The following is an 18,772-nucleotide window of genomic DNA, read 5'->3' on the forward strand; positions in this document are numbered from 1 at the left end:
TCTTTCCGTCGGTGGGGGCTTACAGCAGATCCGTTTTGGCGTTTCTGTGCTTTGCCTTTTAAGCCCGGCCACCGGGACTGGCAGCTTTCAGATACGTTTTTGCTTCTGCCACAGTCAGAGTCAGAGTCAGAGTCTGGGTCTAAGACAGAGTCTGAGCATCTGAGACTGTCTTGGTTTCATTTTCGTTTTCAATTCGGTTTCAGTTTCGGTTTCGCTGTCGTTGTCGTTTTCGTTTTCAGTTTCGAGCTCCGTCTGTCAGTTCGTTGGCGCGTTCGCTCGTATCGAGACGTGTGCACCCCAGACGTGTTATACCCCAGATTGGTCGCTTGGTCGCTTCGTCGCTTCGTTTTTGGCCAAAATAGGCTCGTCGCTTTGCTATTCGGGTCAATGCTGTGCTCTGCATTGCCAACGTTATGCTAATTACCGAAAGGATACAAATCATAGCATACATCATCGGTTACAATCTCTTTGGCAAGACGACTCCGACTTCGATTCCGTCCGACCACCTCCGTTGGTAAATTCTTCGCCGAGTGCTTTCAAAAACCACACGATCGCGATCACGAAATTCAACTGAAATTCACCTTCGAAGAATATCCAATCCCAAAATTAGAAATATTTATTTAAAAAATATCAATCAACAAATTTGCAAAACGTGCCAAATATAATTTAAATCTATTTATTTTGTTTAACAAAGAGCTAATAAGTCTAACTATATAAATTATTAAGTCGTTTAATTTAAACCAATCCCCAACCATCCCATAAAACAAACACACAAAAGAGTGTTGCCAAGGGAGCAACCGACTGCTTCGAAATGACTAAGCAACAAATGCTTTTTAGTTTAATTTTATGGTGAGTTTTGGCAGTCCCTAAATAGTTTTTATTTATATGATAGTATGATCCAAGTTGTGATTGTTATTTGCTTCTGAAATAGTGCTGTGCGTTCTTTATAATTGATGTTTTCTGATTTGATGTATCCTTGTATCCAGTGGTTCAGATAATTATGTGATAATTTCGTGGTAGTCGAGTATTTCATGTTATAAAGATTCTGTACTTTTGGTTGAGCGATTCTTTGAGTTTTTGTGACTTCGATTTCTAAAAGTTCGATTTTGCTGGTGATTCTGAAATCGTTATCCTTTTATCCTTATGCGGTGCTTTTTCTCCGTTCAAACTTTCGTTGTTGATTACGACTTGCTCACACGCACAATTTCCTTATCTTGTTGGATTCGTTCGCTTTTCTTTCTGATCTAATATTTCGCATGTTTGTTGCTGGGATCCCAGAATTCCACTTCGTTCATATATCAAAACTCAAACAGTTTGCATTAATATACGGTGAAAACTTTTAAATTTGTGGACATGTATTTCTTAATTTATGAACATACTTCTCATACATTATTTAATGCCAAATATGTGTGACCTTTGAAACATGTTTCGTGTCGCATATTTTTGGCTGCATTTATGGCTTTATTTATGCATTAGCCTGAAGCACTAAGAGCTGGGGCTCCGAGGAGGCCTACTGCGTGTGCACACGCGGCAAAACGCAGATGGCCATTAAGCCAAATTATGGCTTGTACGGAATTCGGCTCTTATGCTGGGCCGAGGATCATTAATCACCAATTTTCTACTACTCATCACGAGTCAGCGAGAAGCGTCAACGGAAGTCAAAGATTGTCAGAGTCAGAGTCGGCGTCAGCTGATGGCACGTCGCGACGATGGAACTTCCCCATTCGTCCGGTCCTTGGGGCAGTGTATTAATTATGAAAACTACTCGTATTTTTGAAAAGAATTTGCATCATCACATAAATATAAATATAATAGATATAAATATTTATAGCACTGATCAAGGCGTGATCAAAGACAGTCTCCCAGTCGCCCAGTCTCCCAGTCGATCATGTAATCGATTCAAATCGAATCGAATTGGATTTCTTTGCTCAGCGACTCTCGCGACCCGATGAAAAATCAATTTTTTGTTAAACAAGGTTTCACTTTCATTTCTCTCACTCTCTTCGCACGGGGGAAGATGCCAAAGTCTCCAAAGCCGAAAGCCAAAGCCAAAGCGATCCCCAAAGAGACAGCAGCGCTGCCAGAGCTGCCACACAAAGAGTCTTTTCGCTTTTTACGACGAGTAGTAGTATGTTTGTGTGTCGTGCCAGGTGGTTTTTGGAACGGTTACACAATCATGATTTTATTTTCGTTTTCAGTCTGGCGTTTTTTTTTTTCTTCACTGCTTCTTTTTTATTTCTGTATCTGTATCTGTGTCTGTGGCTGTGTCTTTCTTTTCTTTTTGTGTTAACCGCATTGACATAATTTCCAGCGTAGGCAACCCATCCCATCCCAGCCCAAAAGCCAAAACCCAAAAACTTTACATAATTTCCAAGGCGTAGCCGCTGTAGGCCTGCAATTAATTTTATTGATGCTTCCGTTGATCTTCTTCTCGTTCGTGGTGGGGTTGGGACGGGGAAGGGGATGGGGGCCTACTTTTAATTAACAAATTTGTGGTAAATTTATGAGAGGCGGCTGCTAAGTGTAGAAAGTTTTTCTCCTACTAGTCAGTCGATCGCATTAATTTGGCGCTCTTGTGTTAATCAATGTGTAAGTTATGCAAATCGAGACTTTGGAGCGTCGCCTCGCTTATGCAATGCGTTGGATAATCCTGCATCGCATCGCATCGATCTTTGAGTGGGGCCTGGTCTGGTCTGCGGCGACATTGGTGGGGCCACCTCTCTGTGTGAGGCGTTGAGGCTGGGGCTGGGGCTGGGGCTGAGGCTGGGGCCTTGGCCAGTGGCTGCCAGTGACTTCTTTGGCTTAGTCATGCGGCGACGCTCAGAATGCAGCCAAGCAACTTGATTGCTCAGCTCTGGCAAATTAAGCACAAGTGCTGGATGGGGCTTACAATGAAGCTGCCTCTGCCTCTGCACGTCTGCTGACTCTCTGCTGCTGCTGCTGCTGCTGCTGCTGACATTGTCTAGTTGACACACTTAAGTCACTTAAAGCCAACTCGTTGTAGTTGTTGTTGTAGTCGTTGTCGTTGTAGAACTCTGGCTAAAAGTTGTGTCAAGTGTTTTACCGAAACACTCTCAAAATACACATCATTTTTGAACATCTTTGTCGACGTCAAGGCGATGTCAAACGTTTGCCAAATATTAAATTTATGGATAGTCATAATTATATTATGATTTTAGCCAGCGAAATATATCTAGAGCATTCGCGTGGGTCTGGAGGCGGTTAATGAAACGAAAGACTTAGGCAACGAACTTGAATTGAAAATCGTAAGAGCCGCTACAGTGGCAAGGCCAGGCCGGATGTGCGTGGGAGTGGGAGTGGGCGTGGGATATGCCTCGACACGTGCCCCAGGAGAGGCATATAAAGCCATGAAGTGAAGGATGAGTGTCGTATGAGCAAAGAGATCATTTCAACTGTCAATCCAATAAGTTGAATGAAGTCTTGTTTTGGCAGCCACTCAATCAGATACCAGAACTAAGCATAAAACATAAAACTATATGATCTTAGGAAAATTTAATGACTTAATTGATCATGGAATGCAAAAACATTGAGTCCCAACTTCACTCTCAGCTTCCTCTACATGCGATCCTCACTCCCATGATCTTGCGGCGATTTATCTATTTCAGAACAGGCTCCCCGAAGACGTTCATTAATCCCAAAAACCAAAAAAGAAACATCCCAACTGGCGCCGCAAACTAATTTGTATCTGAAATTAGTCAAGAATTTGTTGTTATTTTTGTGTGAAGAACTGCTTAAAAATCAATTAGCTCCGACAGTGGGATGATAAATAAGTAATCAACAGAACAGAACGTCGCGGGGTTCAAGGCTGAAATTGAAACCAAATTCTCAGCTTAGGCATATATCTTTTCTCAGTGTGTTTTTAATTTAATTTGCAACTTTTGGCCGTCTTTCGATTGTCTGTCATTTATCATATTTATATATCCCTCTCGTGTCTGTGTGAGACACGTTTCTTATTTATGTATGTCTAAGACTGCGGCAAAGTCTGAGTCCGAGTCTAATATATTGACTAATTAATCATCGTTTGGTGTTTGTTTAGTTGAAGCTTAATCGCTGAAAGTTGATCCGGTGAAAAGTTGAATAAACCTTTGCGGCATGTGACAAGGGACTCCTTTTCTTCTTCTAGTTTTTGTTTGTTCTTCCTGGTGAAAGGCGATCGAGCTCGACATCTCGATGTGTGGTGTAGCAGTTGACCCTGAGAGATTGTGCATAACTCTGTCGTTGGGCTCTGACTCCAAGTTATTCAATAAATCAAGAGGCCATAGCCATAGCCATAGCCGTAGCCGTTGCTCAACTCGTTTTACTCCACCAAGAATATAATTCAACAATTCCACAAATCCACAGAAATATTTCTGCGACTGTCCGAGATCAGTGCCTGTCTGACCACTTTGCGATCGTACATACAGATGTTATATATTATATATCTACATACAAGTGTCCCAAAACGGGTCCCCAACCCCGAAAAAAAATAAAAGTAATTCAAGCCATATGCACAGCAGCTGGAGTGGATAGATACGTATCTGAAAAAGTATCTCAAAGAAACAGAGCACCAAAAGCCATTGTCTGCTGCAGTTTGTTCCCCCTCCACGACCCATTAAATATGCCGCATATATATAGACATTTAAGTACATATATCTTTTTAACGACTTGTTTATTTGGGTTAAAAAGAAATTTATAAAATACCCGAAACTGGCTCCTCTTTCTTCCTCTCCAGATAACGGCACAAGGCATCGGTAAAAATATAAATAAATAAAAAAATAAAAAACAAAAATACCAAACTTCAGAAGCAAAAATAACCAAAAACAAAAATCATTAACAAGTAAAGCAAAAATACCGAAACAGACGAAAGTGAAATTTTCTGTTGTTGCTGTTGTTTTTGTAGTTGACAACCGACGTAATCAACTTCAACTTCAGTTCGAACACACAGGATGAAGTGGCCAACAGGCTTGACTGGGCCTCATTTTTTGAGTATTTCTCTTGTCGTTTTTTCGTTGTTTTTTTTAGGTATTTTCCACAAACGGAACTAAAAATTTGTTAATGTGTCTGTGCCTCTTCATTTGAAGCCTAAAGAGCCTTTTCAGCATATTATTTTTGACAGTTGTTGGCAAGCCGAAACCTGTCTCTGGCTTCCGTCTTTTCAAGGTGCAGGTATCTCTCATTCATTTTACATAATTTTAGAGGATGCTTCGTCTGTCTGCAGAGGTTTTGATGAGAGGGGGGATAGGGTATAGGGCATTGTTTTTCAAAAAGTTGAAGATGGTAAACGGAATTCTGAATACCTTATCCTCAAAGTACAAAAGAAATTTTAACAAACTAAATAATTGCTAAAGATAATTACAATAAGGGTTGGAATTTAAAGTAAATGCTCAACAAAAATGTATACTTTTATTGCAAATATTCTTCTTAAATTAGTCTTAAAATTACCAATGAAGTTAAAACTTAACAAAAATGAAGACCCGAATAACTCTACGATCAACCGATGATCAGCTGCAACACCTGGAACTGCAACTGCAACTGCAGCTCAACAAGTTGCCATTCGTATGATGGTTTAACCACGACTTCTCTCTGAAGAAAAGACCACCCCTTCCAGTACCCCTACCCATACCCCTTCCTCTGATTAATTATCGAGAGAAGGTGTGCCTGCTGCAGCCAGAGGTTGATGTCATGCTTGCATTGAATCTCACATCTGTATAGGAGTATGAGTACAAATAGCCGTATCTATGTACATCTCGGAGATCTTTTCGGTATCCATATGTGTAGTATAGTACCCTTTTTCGTTTAACAGCTCCTATTATCTTTCCATTCATCTGCCATATTGGTTTTATCTCAATTTCCATACCCAAAATCTCGTTTCACTTTCACACATTTCACCTTAATTGGGCCCCCAAAAAAGCAACAAACAAACCAAAAAAAAAGAGGTTTTATCTCCGCGTGGTGTTCCCAGTTTTCACTGAAAAACCCATCTGGGTGTGTTGTCAATTAAGGTACTTTACACGACGATTATGGGCGATTAAAGTAAGCACAAATATGCCACAGAAATAGTTGCCTTCTCCCCTGGCAAATAGGTCAGTGGTTCGTTTGGTTGCTTAACGCTGAATGCCTCAACACGACCTTGATGGCGGCGGCAGTAACCAACTGGCGTATAATCGCGGAGTAGATCGTAAAGTATAGAAAATCGCACTGGTTCGAAGCGATTTGCATGCAGGCAGCACCCTGTACTCTTCGAAAGAGACAGGGAGACCCCAGCAGAAAGAGAGAGAGAGAGAGGGGCAAAAGCTGCTCTTCGGATTGTTTACCAATATCAAGTTGTATGCACTTTCGCAATGAAAACGAAAGTTACGCCCCGCATTTCTTGGATGTAAATAGGTGTATCTGTGTATCTTGTAGCTGTGTATGTGTCAGTGTGTGTGGAAGGCAGGCGCGTGACTTGGCCAACATTTACACTTTCTTGCCATAAAAAGCAACGGGCCGAGAGGGAGAGGCGAGCGACCCGTACACATGCATAGAATTATGATCTTCACGCCTGTTGCTTCGCTTCGAACAGGGACAACAACAACTGCAACATCCACAACATCTGAAGTAACAACAACCTCAACAGCAACCACAACAATCTTGGCAATGTAACATATATTTGAAGCCACATCGATGAACGTCACTGACATGCTGCCGTTGTTGCTGAGAAAGAAACCAGAAAGGAAGGCTAACCTCGAGGCCGAAGCTCAAGATACCCTAGCAGATAGATCCATTCTGTGGTAGACATACATACATAGGTGTATCTGCTCTTCGAACATTTTTATTTAAAACCAAGAGATACCCATCGTAAGAGTATTACAAAACATAAAAATTGCAACATGGGTTGCATTTGACGTTGATGTCAAATGATCATCGATGTGTGCAGCTGACGGTGATGATGATCACGATGTTAATGAAGTGCACTTGAAATCTTTCCATATGCAGGTCTCAAGTTGCTTCGTTTGTAGAGCATGTTTCCTCATCAACCAACTCCTCAAAGCAGACGAGCAACCGAGTAAACACAAAAAAACAGATGAGGGTGTACTGTATTCAATCATGGGTACAAACATTTCCTTTTAGCTTTTAGCTTTTGTTGGGACGGGTCTACTCCTAGGCCATTGTGTAATGCCCAGAGCCAAGAAACAGACTCTGTAATGAGCAGCAGCAGCAGCAGCAGCACAGCAGAAAAACTGCTGGCTGTACGGGTACCTATAATATAATGTTGTTAAGGTAGGTACTCGTACTCGACTTGAGCTTGGCTTAGAAACTTTTTATTGGCTAAGGTTGTTGCTTGGAGAACTTTGAACTTCTCATTTGGTTAGATAACAAAAGAGGTTCTGTGGGGGAAGTCTTTGAGGGGAACTACAAGTGATGTTAACAATTATACGTAGGAAAGTATCTGCAAACTCTGTGAGTTCTGCTCATTTGGATACCAAAGATATCTTAGAGTTCTTTTGAAGAAGTACTTTCAGGAACTTGGAACAAATATCTATCGTTAGCTTTCAAGCCATGAAATCATTTATTTTGAAGCTAAAACTTTCCATTTGCCTGTAGGGTATCCAGGACTCGACTATCATCATAATCACTTTCGCTTTCTTGTTTTGTTTCGAGCTTTTTTTCTGTGAAGTAGTAGTAGTGGCTGCTGCTGTCGTTGGTGTTCCCGCTTTTCGTCGTGTTGGTGGTAGGAAATCATGTGCAAAGTCACATGACGATGACGATGACGATGACTCTACGTGCCTTTGGAGTAATTGCAGCAAGACATGGATGCCTATGAAAAGGTGTTAGCCAGCACATATGTACACCTATACAGACCTTCACATATGTACTGTATGTATGCATAAAGCTAGTAGTCTGTCTGCATATTTGGCCAGGCAGCGGCTACGAATTGTTGATAATGAAACGACGCTCGTCAAATGAGTAATGCGCATACCAAGTCGATGGCAGTCGATGGCTTCCGCAATGGTAGGCGGGTGCCACAGTAACCCATTTGTACTCGTATAAGCCTTCTTTGGAGCCATAAGTAATATGCCATAAAGTATCTATTAGCTGCTGCTGCTGCTGCATGATTTGGCAATTGGCGTCGCGTCAAGTTTGTTGCCCAAGTCTTTTGTTTGTTCGCTCGCTGATTGCGCAAAAGCGATATTGCGCGGGTGCTCGATGGGAGATTTCCTCCACTTGCGAGTATTTATCTCTGAGCTGTGAGCTTTGAGCTCTGGGCTCTGAGCTGTGGGTAGGGTAGGGTAGGGCAGAAGGTGCCTTATCTAAGGCCACTTACCGCCTTAAACGATGCTATCCGATCCGACAATTAATTCGTGAGCTACCGTACTATCAGCACTTGCAAATCGAACATAAATCGCTCATGGAATTTATGCAAATAAACCCATCCTCCAAGCAGCATAATTGGCTGCACAATCTCCTTATTGACTAATTCCATTTACAATGATATATCGTAAGCAATTGTCGATCGTTCGCTGACGAGGCTTATGCAACCCCTCAACAGATAAAAACTGTTTCCCAGACAAAAGTTAACTATTTTTAGGACTGGCACGCGTTCGTCAGCTCTTTGCCCCAAGTGACTGGTTCTTGACTGGTTTGACCTGTTGCATACCATGTGCCATTTGGTATTTTTACTGTTCCTGCCTCACGTGTTCCGTAATTGGTGATCGATGCGACTTATGACTAACTGATTCGATTGTAAAAATGCTGTAAACAAAATGCATACTCCCCCCTTCCTGCATTCATTCGCTTACAATGCGGAGGGGTTTTTTATTTCTGTATTTTTTTATATTGAATCAAATCACTCACTCAAAAAACAATCATAAGTGTCCGAACACCGAACACTTTATGGAAGTTTCAATCACCTCGAATCAGGTTTAGATCTGACCGATAATCAAGTGCAATTTTTATGAGGTATAATCCCCCAAACATGAACTCTCCTTTTTGGGATCACAGATTTCCATATTCGCCTCTGCCTCAGCCCGGCTGTTTCCGTCACCTTTTTTGATGGAACAAAGTTCAAGAAACCGCTGATAATTTCAAGAATTTCCCCATGAGTAAGTGGAGAAGATCACATTCCAACAAATTCCCCGAAATGTGAGGCTCAAACGAAGCTCTGCTTCCGTTTAATGTTAAGCAACTCCCAACAGATGGATTGTGACAAAGAAAACTTTCCTTTTCAAAGTTTGATTTATTTAATTGTTAAAAAAAAAATTGAAATACAGCAACAAACAATAAACAGCAAACAACAAACAGCAAAGAAGAAATGATAACTATTGGTGGCATAATGCTGTTAAATAACGTATACGCCGCATGCGCCGTGCATTTCTATTTGCGGTTTCGTTTTTGTTTGCTTTTATGGGATGCCTACCGATCCACCGATGACACACATTTTTGCATTTTAGGTTTACTGGCGGGTGACATAAATACCAGACAGACAGACCCTCCCGGACCCGCCCCAAGCCCCAGAAAAAAAACCATAAACCAACAAATGTAAATTGCGAGAGCAGAGAGCTCCTCCTCGATCCCACTTGTCTGGGCTTTCGCTTTCAGTTTCAGTTCAGTTTTTCAATTTGTAAGTTTTCGGCGGCGACGTGACGGCAGTCAAGTTCTGCAAAAGTACAAATAAAATCCGATTACCGCGTGCCTGGCAATATATTACTTCAGTGGGCCAATTGGCAATTGCCGCCTGCTGTCTGGATTGGCCAATGGCATCGACTGGCCCCAATGGGCAGCCGCCACGCACCTGGCAAAGGTGTTTAATGGGTAATCGCATTGCGATTTTATTTTTTGGGTAATCTGTTATATGGCAGGCCTTTCTTTTGGGCAAGAACTGTTCGATGATCGAATGGGGGGAATTTTGTAATGTAATGCCAAGTGTATTTTAGGGGGTGTTCCATTGGCATAGATTCCGCGGAAAGCCCATCCATGAAATGGTATTTATAATGATATAGGAGATTCAATGATATTGATTGGCAGCCTTGGTACAAGTAGTTTTTGCATTTCTGTGCCTATAAATTCCATATGGTTATGTAAATAAATATACACCATCGAAAACTCATTCGCTGGAACATTTCCTATAGCTCCCTTTCGCTACAAAATTGATTTATGTGGCTCTTGAACCGTTGCTACAAGATCGTAAATTAAAGCTAGATATTTGAAATAGCCAAATTCCAGCTCTATCGGTGACTTAAAAGATAAATGCCAAAATATAACAGTAGACATAAAAAGCAACCTTGAATAAATCGCTCAAACTCCCCAACGAAATACCACAAATGACGTTCAACTCTTAATTGAGTGCTAAACAAAATACATAAATGTTTTTAGCAGAAAACTCCAAAAAGAGCAGTAAAAACAAAACTAATTAAATAAGAAACCAGTAGAGCAGCAGCTGGATGCGGGCTTAAATATATTTCGATATCAGTTTTGCGTCAAAAGATTCGGAATATTTATGTACGCCAGTATGCTAGGAGGGTCGTCCGGCGGTGGGGCATTGGAATGAGCTCATTAGGCAGGTTCTAAAGCGGATCTTCTACGCCCACATCCAGCCTCAAGTCTCAAGCCCCCCAACAGATTGCTGCATAGAGATTGTTGCATAATCTTTCAGTTTTTACCTCAAGCATAAAATTGCAAATTAATGTCAATGGAAGTACGAGCACTCGCACAAAAGAAACTTCATCACGTGCGGCGTAGTGGCTGGCCAAAATCTATAGAAGAGAACCCATAATGACAGGCCAAGCAGTCGTCAGTCAGTCTGTCAGTCAGTCAGTCAGTCAATCAGGCATTCAGGCATTCAGTGAAGCAGTCAAAGCCTTTTGGGGGCACTCGAACACTCGAACGGTGACGCCGTCATTGTTCATAATTTGAAATTGATTAGTTCGACAGACGGTTTCTCATATCCGGTTAGCCAGAATTGCTTGGAGCCAGACTATAGACCCCCTCCCATATATAAAATTTATATTCATAGTTTTTTGTTGCCGTTCAGTTTTCGGATTTCGTTCAGGCATGAGCCTCATTTAATTATTAATCAAAACTGAGCAAACGATGCCGATGTGAGAAAACTGGCAATTAAATGCCGGAAAATGCACCAATGAATGAATGAATGAAACGGGAGACGTTGCGGAAAATTAACAGCACGAGGAATACGAGTATACCTTAAGCTTTTGGGGTAAACCAAATTACAATATGATAACAGACAAAAGTAGGAAAAACACCAAGCTCAAGATGGTGGGTAAAGCCAGCAGGATAGCAATTACGAGGATGAGTAAGCAAGAAGTTCAAGGAAATACTCTGCCGAATGCCAGATTTGAATCTGAGGCGTGAATCAGCGCATTCTACTGAAATGTTTGCTACTACGTTCGAGTGTGAAAACTACTACCAGAGGCTATTGTTTACTGACTAAGGAAGTGATACCTACGATATTGTTTGTTGATTTTGAATAATTAATGGAGTTTGATGATGTATTGTTATCTGTTTGGATACTTGTTATGATTTTGACTGAAGCTTAATCCCATTCTCCTCTTGTTTTCCAGGTGCCTCAGTGCCCCCAGCCTGACGCTACGGATACCCGAGGACCTCGAGAATGGGGCCATCAATGCCCTGCATTCGGAAAGTGCCCGCTCGCTGACCCAATGCAATGCCGACCCGAGCGGCGAGGCTAGTGTGGCCGGCGAGTACGATGTGTGTCCACCGAGCAAGTACCGCCAGCCGACTGGCGAGTGCAACAATGTGTCGCATCGCAAGTGGGGCGCCCGCGGCGACATCTTCCAGCGCCTGCTCGAGGCCGACTATGCCGATGGCGTTAGCCAGCCGCGCAGCTCGCGGGGCACTCATGCTCTGCCCGATGCGGAGCTGGTGATCGAGCAACTGCAGCGCCACGTGGAGAGCGAGCTGCGGCATCCGCACATCACTGCCATGCTGCCGGCCTGGGGCCAGCTGCTGGCCAACGATCTGTACGAGGTGGGACAGCTGCCCATCAGTGGCAAGTGCTGCGAGCGAGAGGCGGCCGTGAAGGATCCCAGCGAGCTGCAGCAATGCTTTGTGAGGGCTGGTCCGGACTGCAAGGAGTACAAGCGATCGGCGCCAGGATTCGACTCGGAGGCGTGCCAGAAACGTAAGTGAAGATCAAATCAAATCCAAGACAGACATCTGATGGATCGGATCATCTTTTCCACAGACACGCGCCAGCAGATGAACATTGCCTCGGCATACATCGACGGCTCCGGTCTGTACGGATCCACTCGGCACGAATTCGACCAGCTGCGCACCTACATCAGTGGCGGAGTCAAGGTGGAGTCCTGCCGCTACTGCCAGGTGGCTGGTGCCACGGGAGCCCTGCATCGGGCTCTGCTGCAGCAGCACAACAACATTGGCGAGCAGTTGGCGCACATCAATCCAGAGTGGTCCGAGGAGGATGTCTTCCTGGAGGCCAGACGCATCATCACGGCCACCATCCAGCACATTACCTACAACGAGTTCTTGCCTCTGGTCCTGGGACAGGAGACAACTGCCAAGGAGGGTCTGAGACTGACTGCCGAGAAGCATTCCTCCAACTACTCGAGCTCCGTGCGCGGTGGCATCTACAACGAGTTTGCCACCAGTGCCATGCCCGCCTTCTGGAGCCTGTATCCCCCCGAAATGTTGGCCAAGAAGATGTCCGCCCACGAGCTGCTGTCGATTGCCGCCCTCCAGAAGTCTCTGGTCCCAAGCCAAATCAATGCCGAGGGCTGGTCCGAGCTGGCCTTGGCCGTGCATCGTGGCCGGGATCATGGTGTGGCCTCGTATGTCCATGCTCTGGACATCTGTGAGCGTCGCTATGCCGATCAGGGCGGTGCCAATGTGACCTTTGACACCCTCTCGCAAGTGACCAACATTCCGGAGGAGTACATCACCAATTTGCGCGACATTTACCAGTACGTTTGCTGCACTTAAAGTTCTACCAAAGATTCCTTTTTAATCGGAACTGGTTCTGCCTTTTAGAAATGCTGAAGATGTGGATCTGTTGGTGGGCGCTCTCCTGGAGGAGCCTGCTGTTGGAGCGCTCTTTGGCCCGACCATCAGCTGCCTGTTGACCCTGCAATTCGAGAAAATCAAGCAAACTGATCGCTTCTGGTATGAGAACGAGATCCCGCCTTCATCCTTCTCCTTGGAGCAACTGAAGAGCATTCGTCAGACGTCGCTGTCGGGTCTGCTGTGCGGCTCCCATCAAGTGAGCACAGCCCAGTCCAAGGCCTTCATCCTAGAGGATAACTATCTGTGAGTACAAGACTCCTGCTTCTAAATTGGACCCTCTCTCTGGAACTCTTGTTTCTCTCCTTCAGGAACTCTGTCCTGGACTGCGCCCAACTGCCCAAATTCGACCTGAAACCCTGGCAGTCGAATGCCGAGGATGAAGTGCATGTGGAGCATGTGGAAGTGGAGCCAGAGACCAAGGAAGCCATCGCCGAACTAAGTCCCGAGCTCATTGAAGCTGCCGTGGAGCGCGCCAAGCTGGAACTGGAAGAGCGCAGACGCTTCGAATACGAAGTGTGGCGTACAAGTACGTTTAAGCCTAGTCTCTGTCTAAAGAATAAAACTAATCAGCGACTCTCCTTACTCCCACAGGGGGTGGCATCAGCGCCCGTTCCCCCGATGGCACAGCCGCCTCGTTCAGCAAGGCCAATCTGGCTGCCTTGAACATGGCCAACTCCTCGCTGATTTTCGAGCTGGCCTCCAATGAGATTGTGAAGACCCTGAACCACATTACCAGGCGCAAACGACAGATCTTCAATCCCAATCAGAATGCCTTCAACCGGAACGAGTTGACAGACACCCTACAAACGGTGGACATTAGTGGATTGATTGGTGGGGCCCAGAAGCACCTGGACACTTGTCCAGAGCCCACCCAGCAGTGCGATGCCAACTCTCCGTTCCGCACCTTGTCCGGCCGCTGCAACAATCTGCGTAATCCCAACTGGGGCAAGTCGCTGACGACCTTCTCGCGTCTGCTGCCCGCCCAGTACGAGGACGGCATCTCTGCGCCCCGCGTGACGGGCGTGACTGGAACGCCTCTGCCCAATCCGCGTACCATTTCGACCACGATTCACCCGGATATCTCCAACTTGCACACACGCTACTCCCTGATGGTGATGCAGTTTGCCCAGTTTGTGGATCACGATCTGACCCTGACGCCCATTCACAAGGGTTTCCACGAGTCCATCCCCAGCTGCCGCTCTTGCAACTCCCGCCAGACGGTGCATCCCGAGTGCAATCCCTTCCCAGTGCCCGCCGGCGACTTCTACTACCCCGAGGTGAATGTGACGAGCGGTGAGCGCTTCTGCTTCCCCTCGATGAGATCGCTGCCGGGCCAACAGTCGCTGGGACCCCGTGACCAGATCAACCAGAACACCCACTTCCTGGACGCCTCGATGGTGTATGGCGAATCGACTTGCGTTTCAAACAAGCTGCGTGGCTTCTCCGGCCGCATGAACAGCACTGTGCATCCGATTCGCGGAAAGGAACTGCTGCCCCAATCGAACTCTCATCCCGAGTGCAAGTCCCGCAGCGGCCTCTGCTTCATTGGTGGCGACGATCGTGCCTCCGAGCAGCCAGGACTCACGGCCATGCACACCGCCTTCCTGCGCGAGCACAATCGCATTGTGGAGGGACTGCGTGGCGTGAATCCTCACTGGAATGGCGAACAGCTGTACCACCATACGCGTCGTATTGTCAGTGCCCAGGTGCAGCATATCGTGTTCAATGAGTTCCTGCCCCGCATCCTCAGCTGGAACGCTGTCAATCTGTACGGACTGAAGCTCCTGCCGCAGGGCTACTACAAGGACTACAATCCCTCCTGCAGCCCTATTGTGTTCAATGAATTTGCTGCCGCTGCCTTCCGCATTGGACACTCCCTGCTGCGTCCGCATATTCCACGGTTGAGTGTCCAGCACCAGCCCGTGGATCCTCCCCTGCTGCTCCGCGATGGCTTCTTCCGCATGGATGCCCTGCTGCAGCCCGGCCTCATCGATGAGATCCTCCGTGGCTTGGTGGCCACACCCATGGAGACCTTAGATCAATTCATCACTGGCGAGGTGACCAACCATCTGTTCGAGGACCGCAAGATTCCATTCTCCGGCATTGATCTGGTTGCCCTGAACATTCAGAGAGGTAAGCCGCTGCATGACGATTTTCATGTGAGATTCAAACTAAACAGAACATCCACACTCTTTACTCTTTAGCTCGCGACCATGGCATTCCATCGTACAACAACTATCGCGCTCTGTGCAACCTGAAACGTGCCACCAACTGGAACGATCTGAGCCGCGAAATACCCACCGAAGTGATCAGCCGCTTCCAGAAGGTCTATGCCAGCGTTGACGACATTGATCTATTCCCCGGTGCCATGACAGAGCGTCCGCTGCAGGGTGGCCTCGTGGGCCCCACCTTGGCCTGCATCATTGGCATTCAGTTCAGGCAGCTGCGCAAATGCGATCGCTTCTGGTATGAGAACCAGGCTCCGGAGGTAAAGTTTACGGAAGCTCAGCTGGCTGAGATCCGTAAGGTGACTCTGGCCAAGATCGTGTGCGAGAACCTGGAGATTACCGGCGACATGCAGCGTGCTGCCTTCGACTTGCCCAGCAATTTCTTGTAAGTTTACATTATACATCCTTCAGATCTTTAATAAGATGTGAAATTCATTGTTTTTTCTTGATTTCTATAGGAATCCACGAGTGCCCTGTGCTTCTATGCCTCAGATTGACTTGAATGCCTGGCGTGAGAATGTCCAGGGCTGTCAGATTGGAAGCCGCAATGTGCGTGTGGGTGAATCTGCCTTCCCATCGCCCTGCACAAGCTGCGTGTGCTCTTCAGAAGGGGTAACCTCAGGAAATATCCATAGATATGATAATTTTACTGATCATATCCTTGTTTTATGTACCATTTCAGGCTCAATGTGCCTCTTTGCGTATCACGGACTGCGGCCAATTGATCCGTCAGTGGCCCAAGGAGGCTATTCTTCGCGATGAGGTCTGCAACTCTCAGTGCGGCATTTATTTGACCGGCCAGCAGGCCAGCGGTTTCAATCCCCAGCAGCGCCAGGGACAGGCCCAGCCTCGCGTCACCCGTTCGCGCAACCAGAACCTCTTCAAGTTCCCCGATCTAACGCCATTCATTGCTTCCTTGTAAATGCAAAATGAAAGAAGGCAGACAGTGAGGAAGGAGTATCCCGGATCGATAAATAATTGCGCATTTTGTAAATAACTCTTGCGTTTGTACATAAGTTTCTTTTGATGTTTGCTTACCTAAAGACTTGTCCAATGCATGAACGAGATATACATACATACATATATACTCTAGCTTGTTCCGTATGTACACACCGAAAGATACAAAACACCTGGCCCGGCCCTATCATCAGGCAATTGCAGCATGCATTCGCCATTTAGTTAAATTCTCTTTAGGCTCTCAAATAATTATAAGCGAAAGAAAACAAACTAATTCACAAGCATTTGTACTCGTGTATGTGTGTTTTGCTATTTTACAACTAAACATATGTGTATGTACAATAAACGCATAATGTATGCCTAATAAACAATACTATATATTAAACAATCGAATGTCAATCTACTGCTCCTAATGAGTCCTGTCCAAACGATCGGTAAGAGATAAATATATAAACTCCCACGTATTGTAGACGCATTGCCATACCATTCGATTTTCCGAAGAATACAAAACACTCTACTCCTAAAAAATATAATTGATTGATTAGTTTTTATCATTCGACGACAGTTTGCATCCTCACGAACCTGAGACAGAATGTCCTTCGTGTCGTTCTATACCTATTTAATCGAGAAATAGCTCCCACAAGAGCCAACAGGCTTTGAAAATACTTAAAACACTGGTTTTTCTGTAGAATATATCTCGGCTACCCAGCGGCCGATCAGGGCGTGGCATATCTTTTTGTGACTGGGAGAGTTCTGCCAATCGACTGCCATCGGAAAAAGGGACATCCATTTTTTCACGATTTTCGCAAAAAATCATGATGGTTACATCATTAAATTTGCCAAAAATCGGCCTCATTTTCGAAGTCGAGATTTTGATGCCGTTCGACAGTATGGATCCTCGCGATCCTGGGAGACATGGTCCTGCACCGATCGGGCCCTTTTTGTCTGAGATATAGCTTTCGGAAGATATGGATTTGCACATCATTATTATACTGGTTTTATCTTTAGGCTATATCTCGGCTACCCAGCGGCCGATCGGGGCGTGGCATGTCTTTTTGTGACCGGGAGAGTCCTGCCAATCGACTGCCATCGGAAAAAGGGACATCCATTTTTTCACGATTTTCGCAAAAAATCATGATGGTTACATCATTAAATTTGCCAAAAATCGGCCTCATTTTCGAAGTCGAGATTTTGATGCCGTTCGACAGTATGGATCCTCGCGATCCTGGGAGACATGGTCCTGCACCGATCGGGCCCTTTTTTTCTGAGATATAGCTTTCGGAAGATATGGATTTGCACATAATTATAATACTGTTTTTTTCTTTAGGCTATATCTCGGCTACCCAGCGGCCGATCGGGGCGTGGCATGTCTTTTTGTGACCGGGAGAGTCCTGCCAATCGACTGCCATCGGAAAAAGGGACATCCATTTTTTCACGATTTTCGCAAAAAATCATGATGTAACCATCATTAAATTTGCCAAAAATCGGCCTCATTTTCGAAGTCGAGATTTTGATGCCGTTCGACAGTATGGATCCTCGCGATCCTGGGAGACTTGGTCCTGCACCGATCTGGCCCTATTCATGTGAGATATAGCTTTCGGAAGATATGGATTTGCACATAATTATAATACTGGTTTTTTCTTTAGGCTATATCTCGGCTACCCAGCGGCCGATCGGGGCGTGGCATGTCTTTTTGTGACCGGGAGAGTCCTGCCAATCGACTGCCATCGGAAAAAGGGACATCCATTTTTTCACGATTTTCGCAAAAAATCATGATGGTTACATCATTAAATTTGCCAAAAATCGGCCTCATTTTCGAAGTCGAGATTTTGATGCCGTTCGACAGTATGGATCCTCGCGATCCTGGGAGACATGGTCCTGCACCGATCGGGCCCTTTTTGTCTGAGATATAGCTTTCGGAAGATATGGATTTGCACATCATTATAATACTGGTTTTATCTTTAGGCTATATCTCGGCTACCCAGCGGCCGATCGGGGCGTGGCATGTCTTTTTGTGACCGGGAGAGTCCTGCCAATCGACTGCCATCGGAAAAAGGGACATCCATTTTTTCACGATTTTCGCAAAAAATCATGATGTAACCATCATTAAATTTGCCAAAAATCGGCCTCATTTTCGAAGTCGAGATTTTGATGCCGTTCGACAGTATGGATCCTCGCGATCCTGGCAGACTTGGTCCTGCACCGATCGGGCCCTTTTTGTCTGAGATATAGCTTTCGGAAGATATGGATTTGCACATCATTATAATACTGGTTTTATCTTTAGGCTATATCTCGGCTACCCAGCGGCCGATCGGGGCGTGGCATGTCTTTTTGTGACCGGGAGAGTCCTGCCAATCGACTGCCATCGGAAAAAGGGACATCCATTTTTTCACGATTTTCGCAAAAAATCATGATGTAACCATCATTAAATTTGCCAAAAATCGGCCTCATTTTCGAAGTCGAGATTTTGATGCAGTTCGACAGTATGGATCCTCGCGAGCCTGAGAAACTTGGTCCTGCCCCGATCGGGCCCTATTCATGTGAGATAT

General features: G+C 45.3%; 1 protein-coding gene across 1 annotated transcript; it reads left to right on the top strand.

Moving 5' to 3' along the window:
* The first annotated feature begins 297 nt into the window (after nt 1-297).
* On the top strand, nt 298-16,611 carry LOC4817056 (uncharacterized). Its single transcript, XM_001356547.4, has 9 exons — nt 298-849; nt 11,559-12,139; nt 12,203-12,938; nt 13,006-13,281; nt 13,347-13,564; nt 13,630-15,171; nt 15,243-15,651; nt 15,725-15,878; nt 15,949-16,611. The coding sequence occupies exons 1-9, from the start codon at nt 812-814 to the stop codon at nt 16,186-16,188; spliced, it is 4,194 nt and encodes a 1,397-aa protein (XP_001356583.3). The 5' UTR covers nt 298-811; the 3' UTR covers nt 16,189-16,611.
* The last annotated feature ends 2,161 nt before the right edge of the window (nt 16,612-18,772 follow it).

The sequence above is a fragment of the Drosophila pseudoobscura genome, chromosome 4 (assembly GCF_009870125.1).
Source record: "Drosophila pseudoobscura strain MV-25-SWS-2005 chromosome 4, UCI_Dpse_MV25, whole genome shotgun sequence".
NCBI lineage: Eukaryota > Metazoa > Arthropoda > Insecta > Diptera > Drosophilidae > Drosophila > Drosophila pseudoobscura.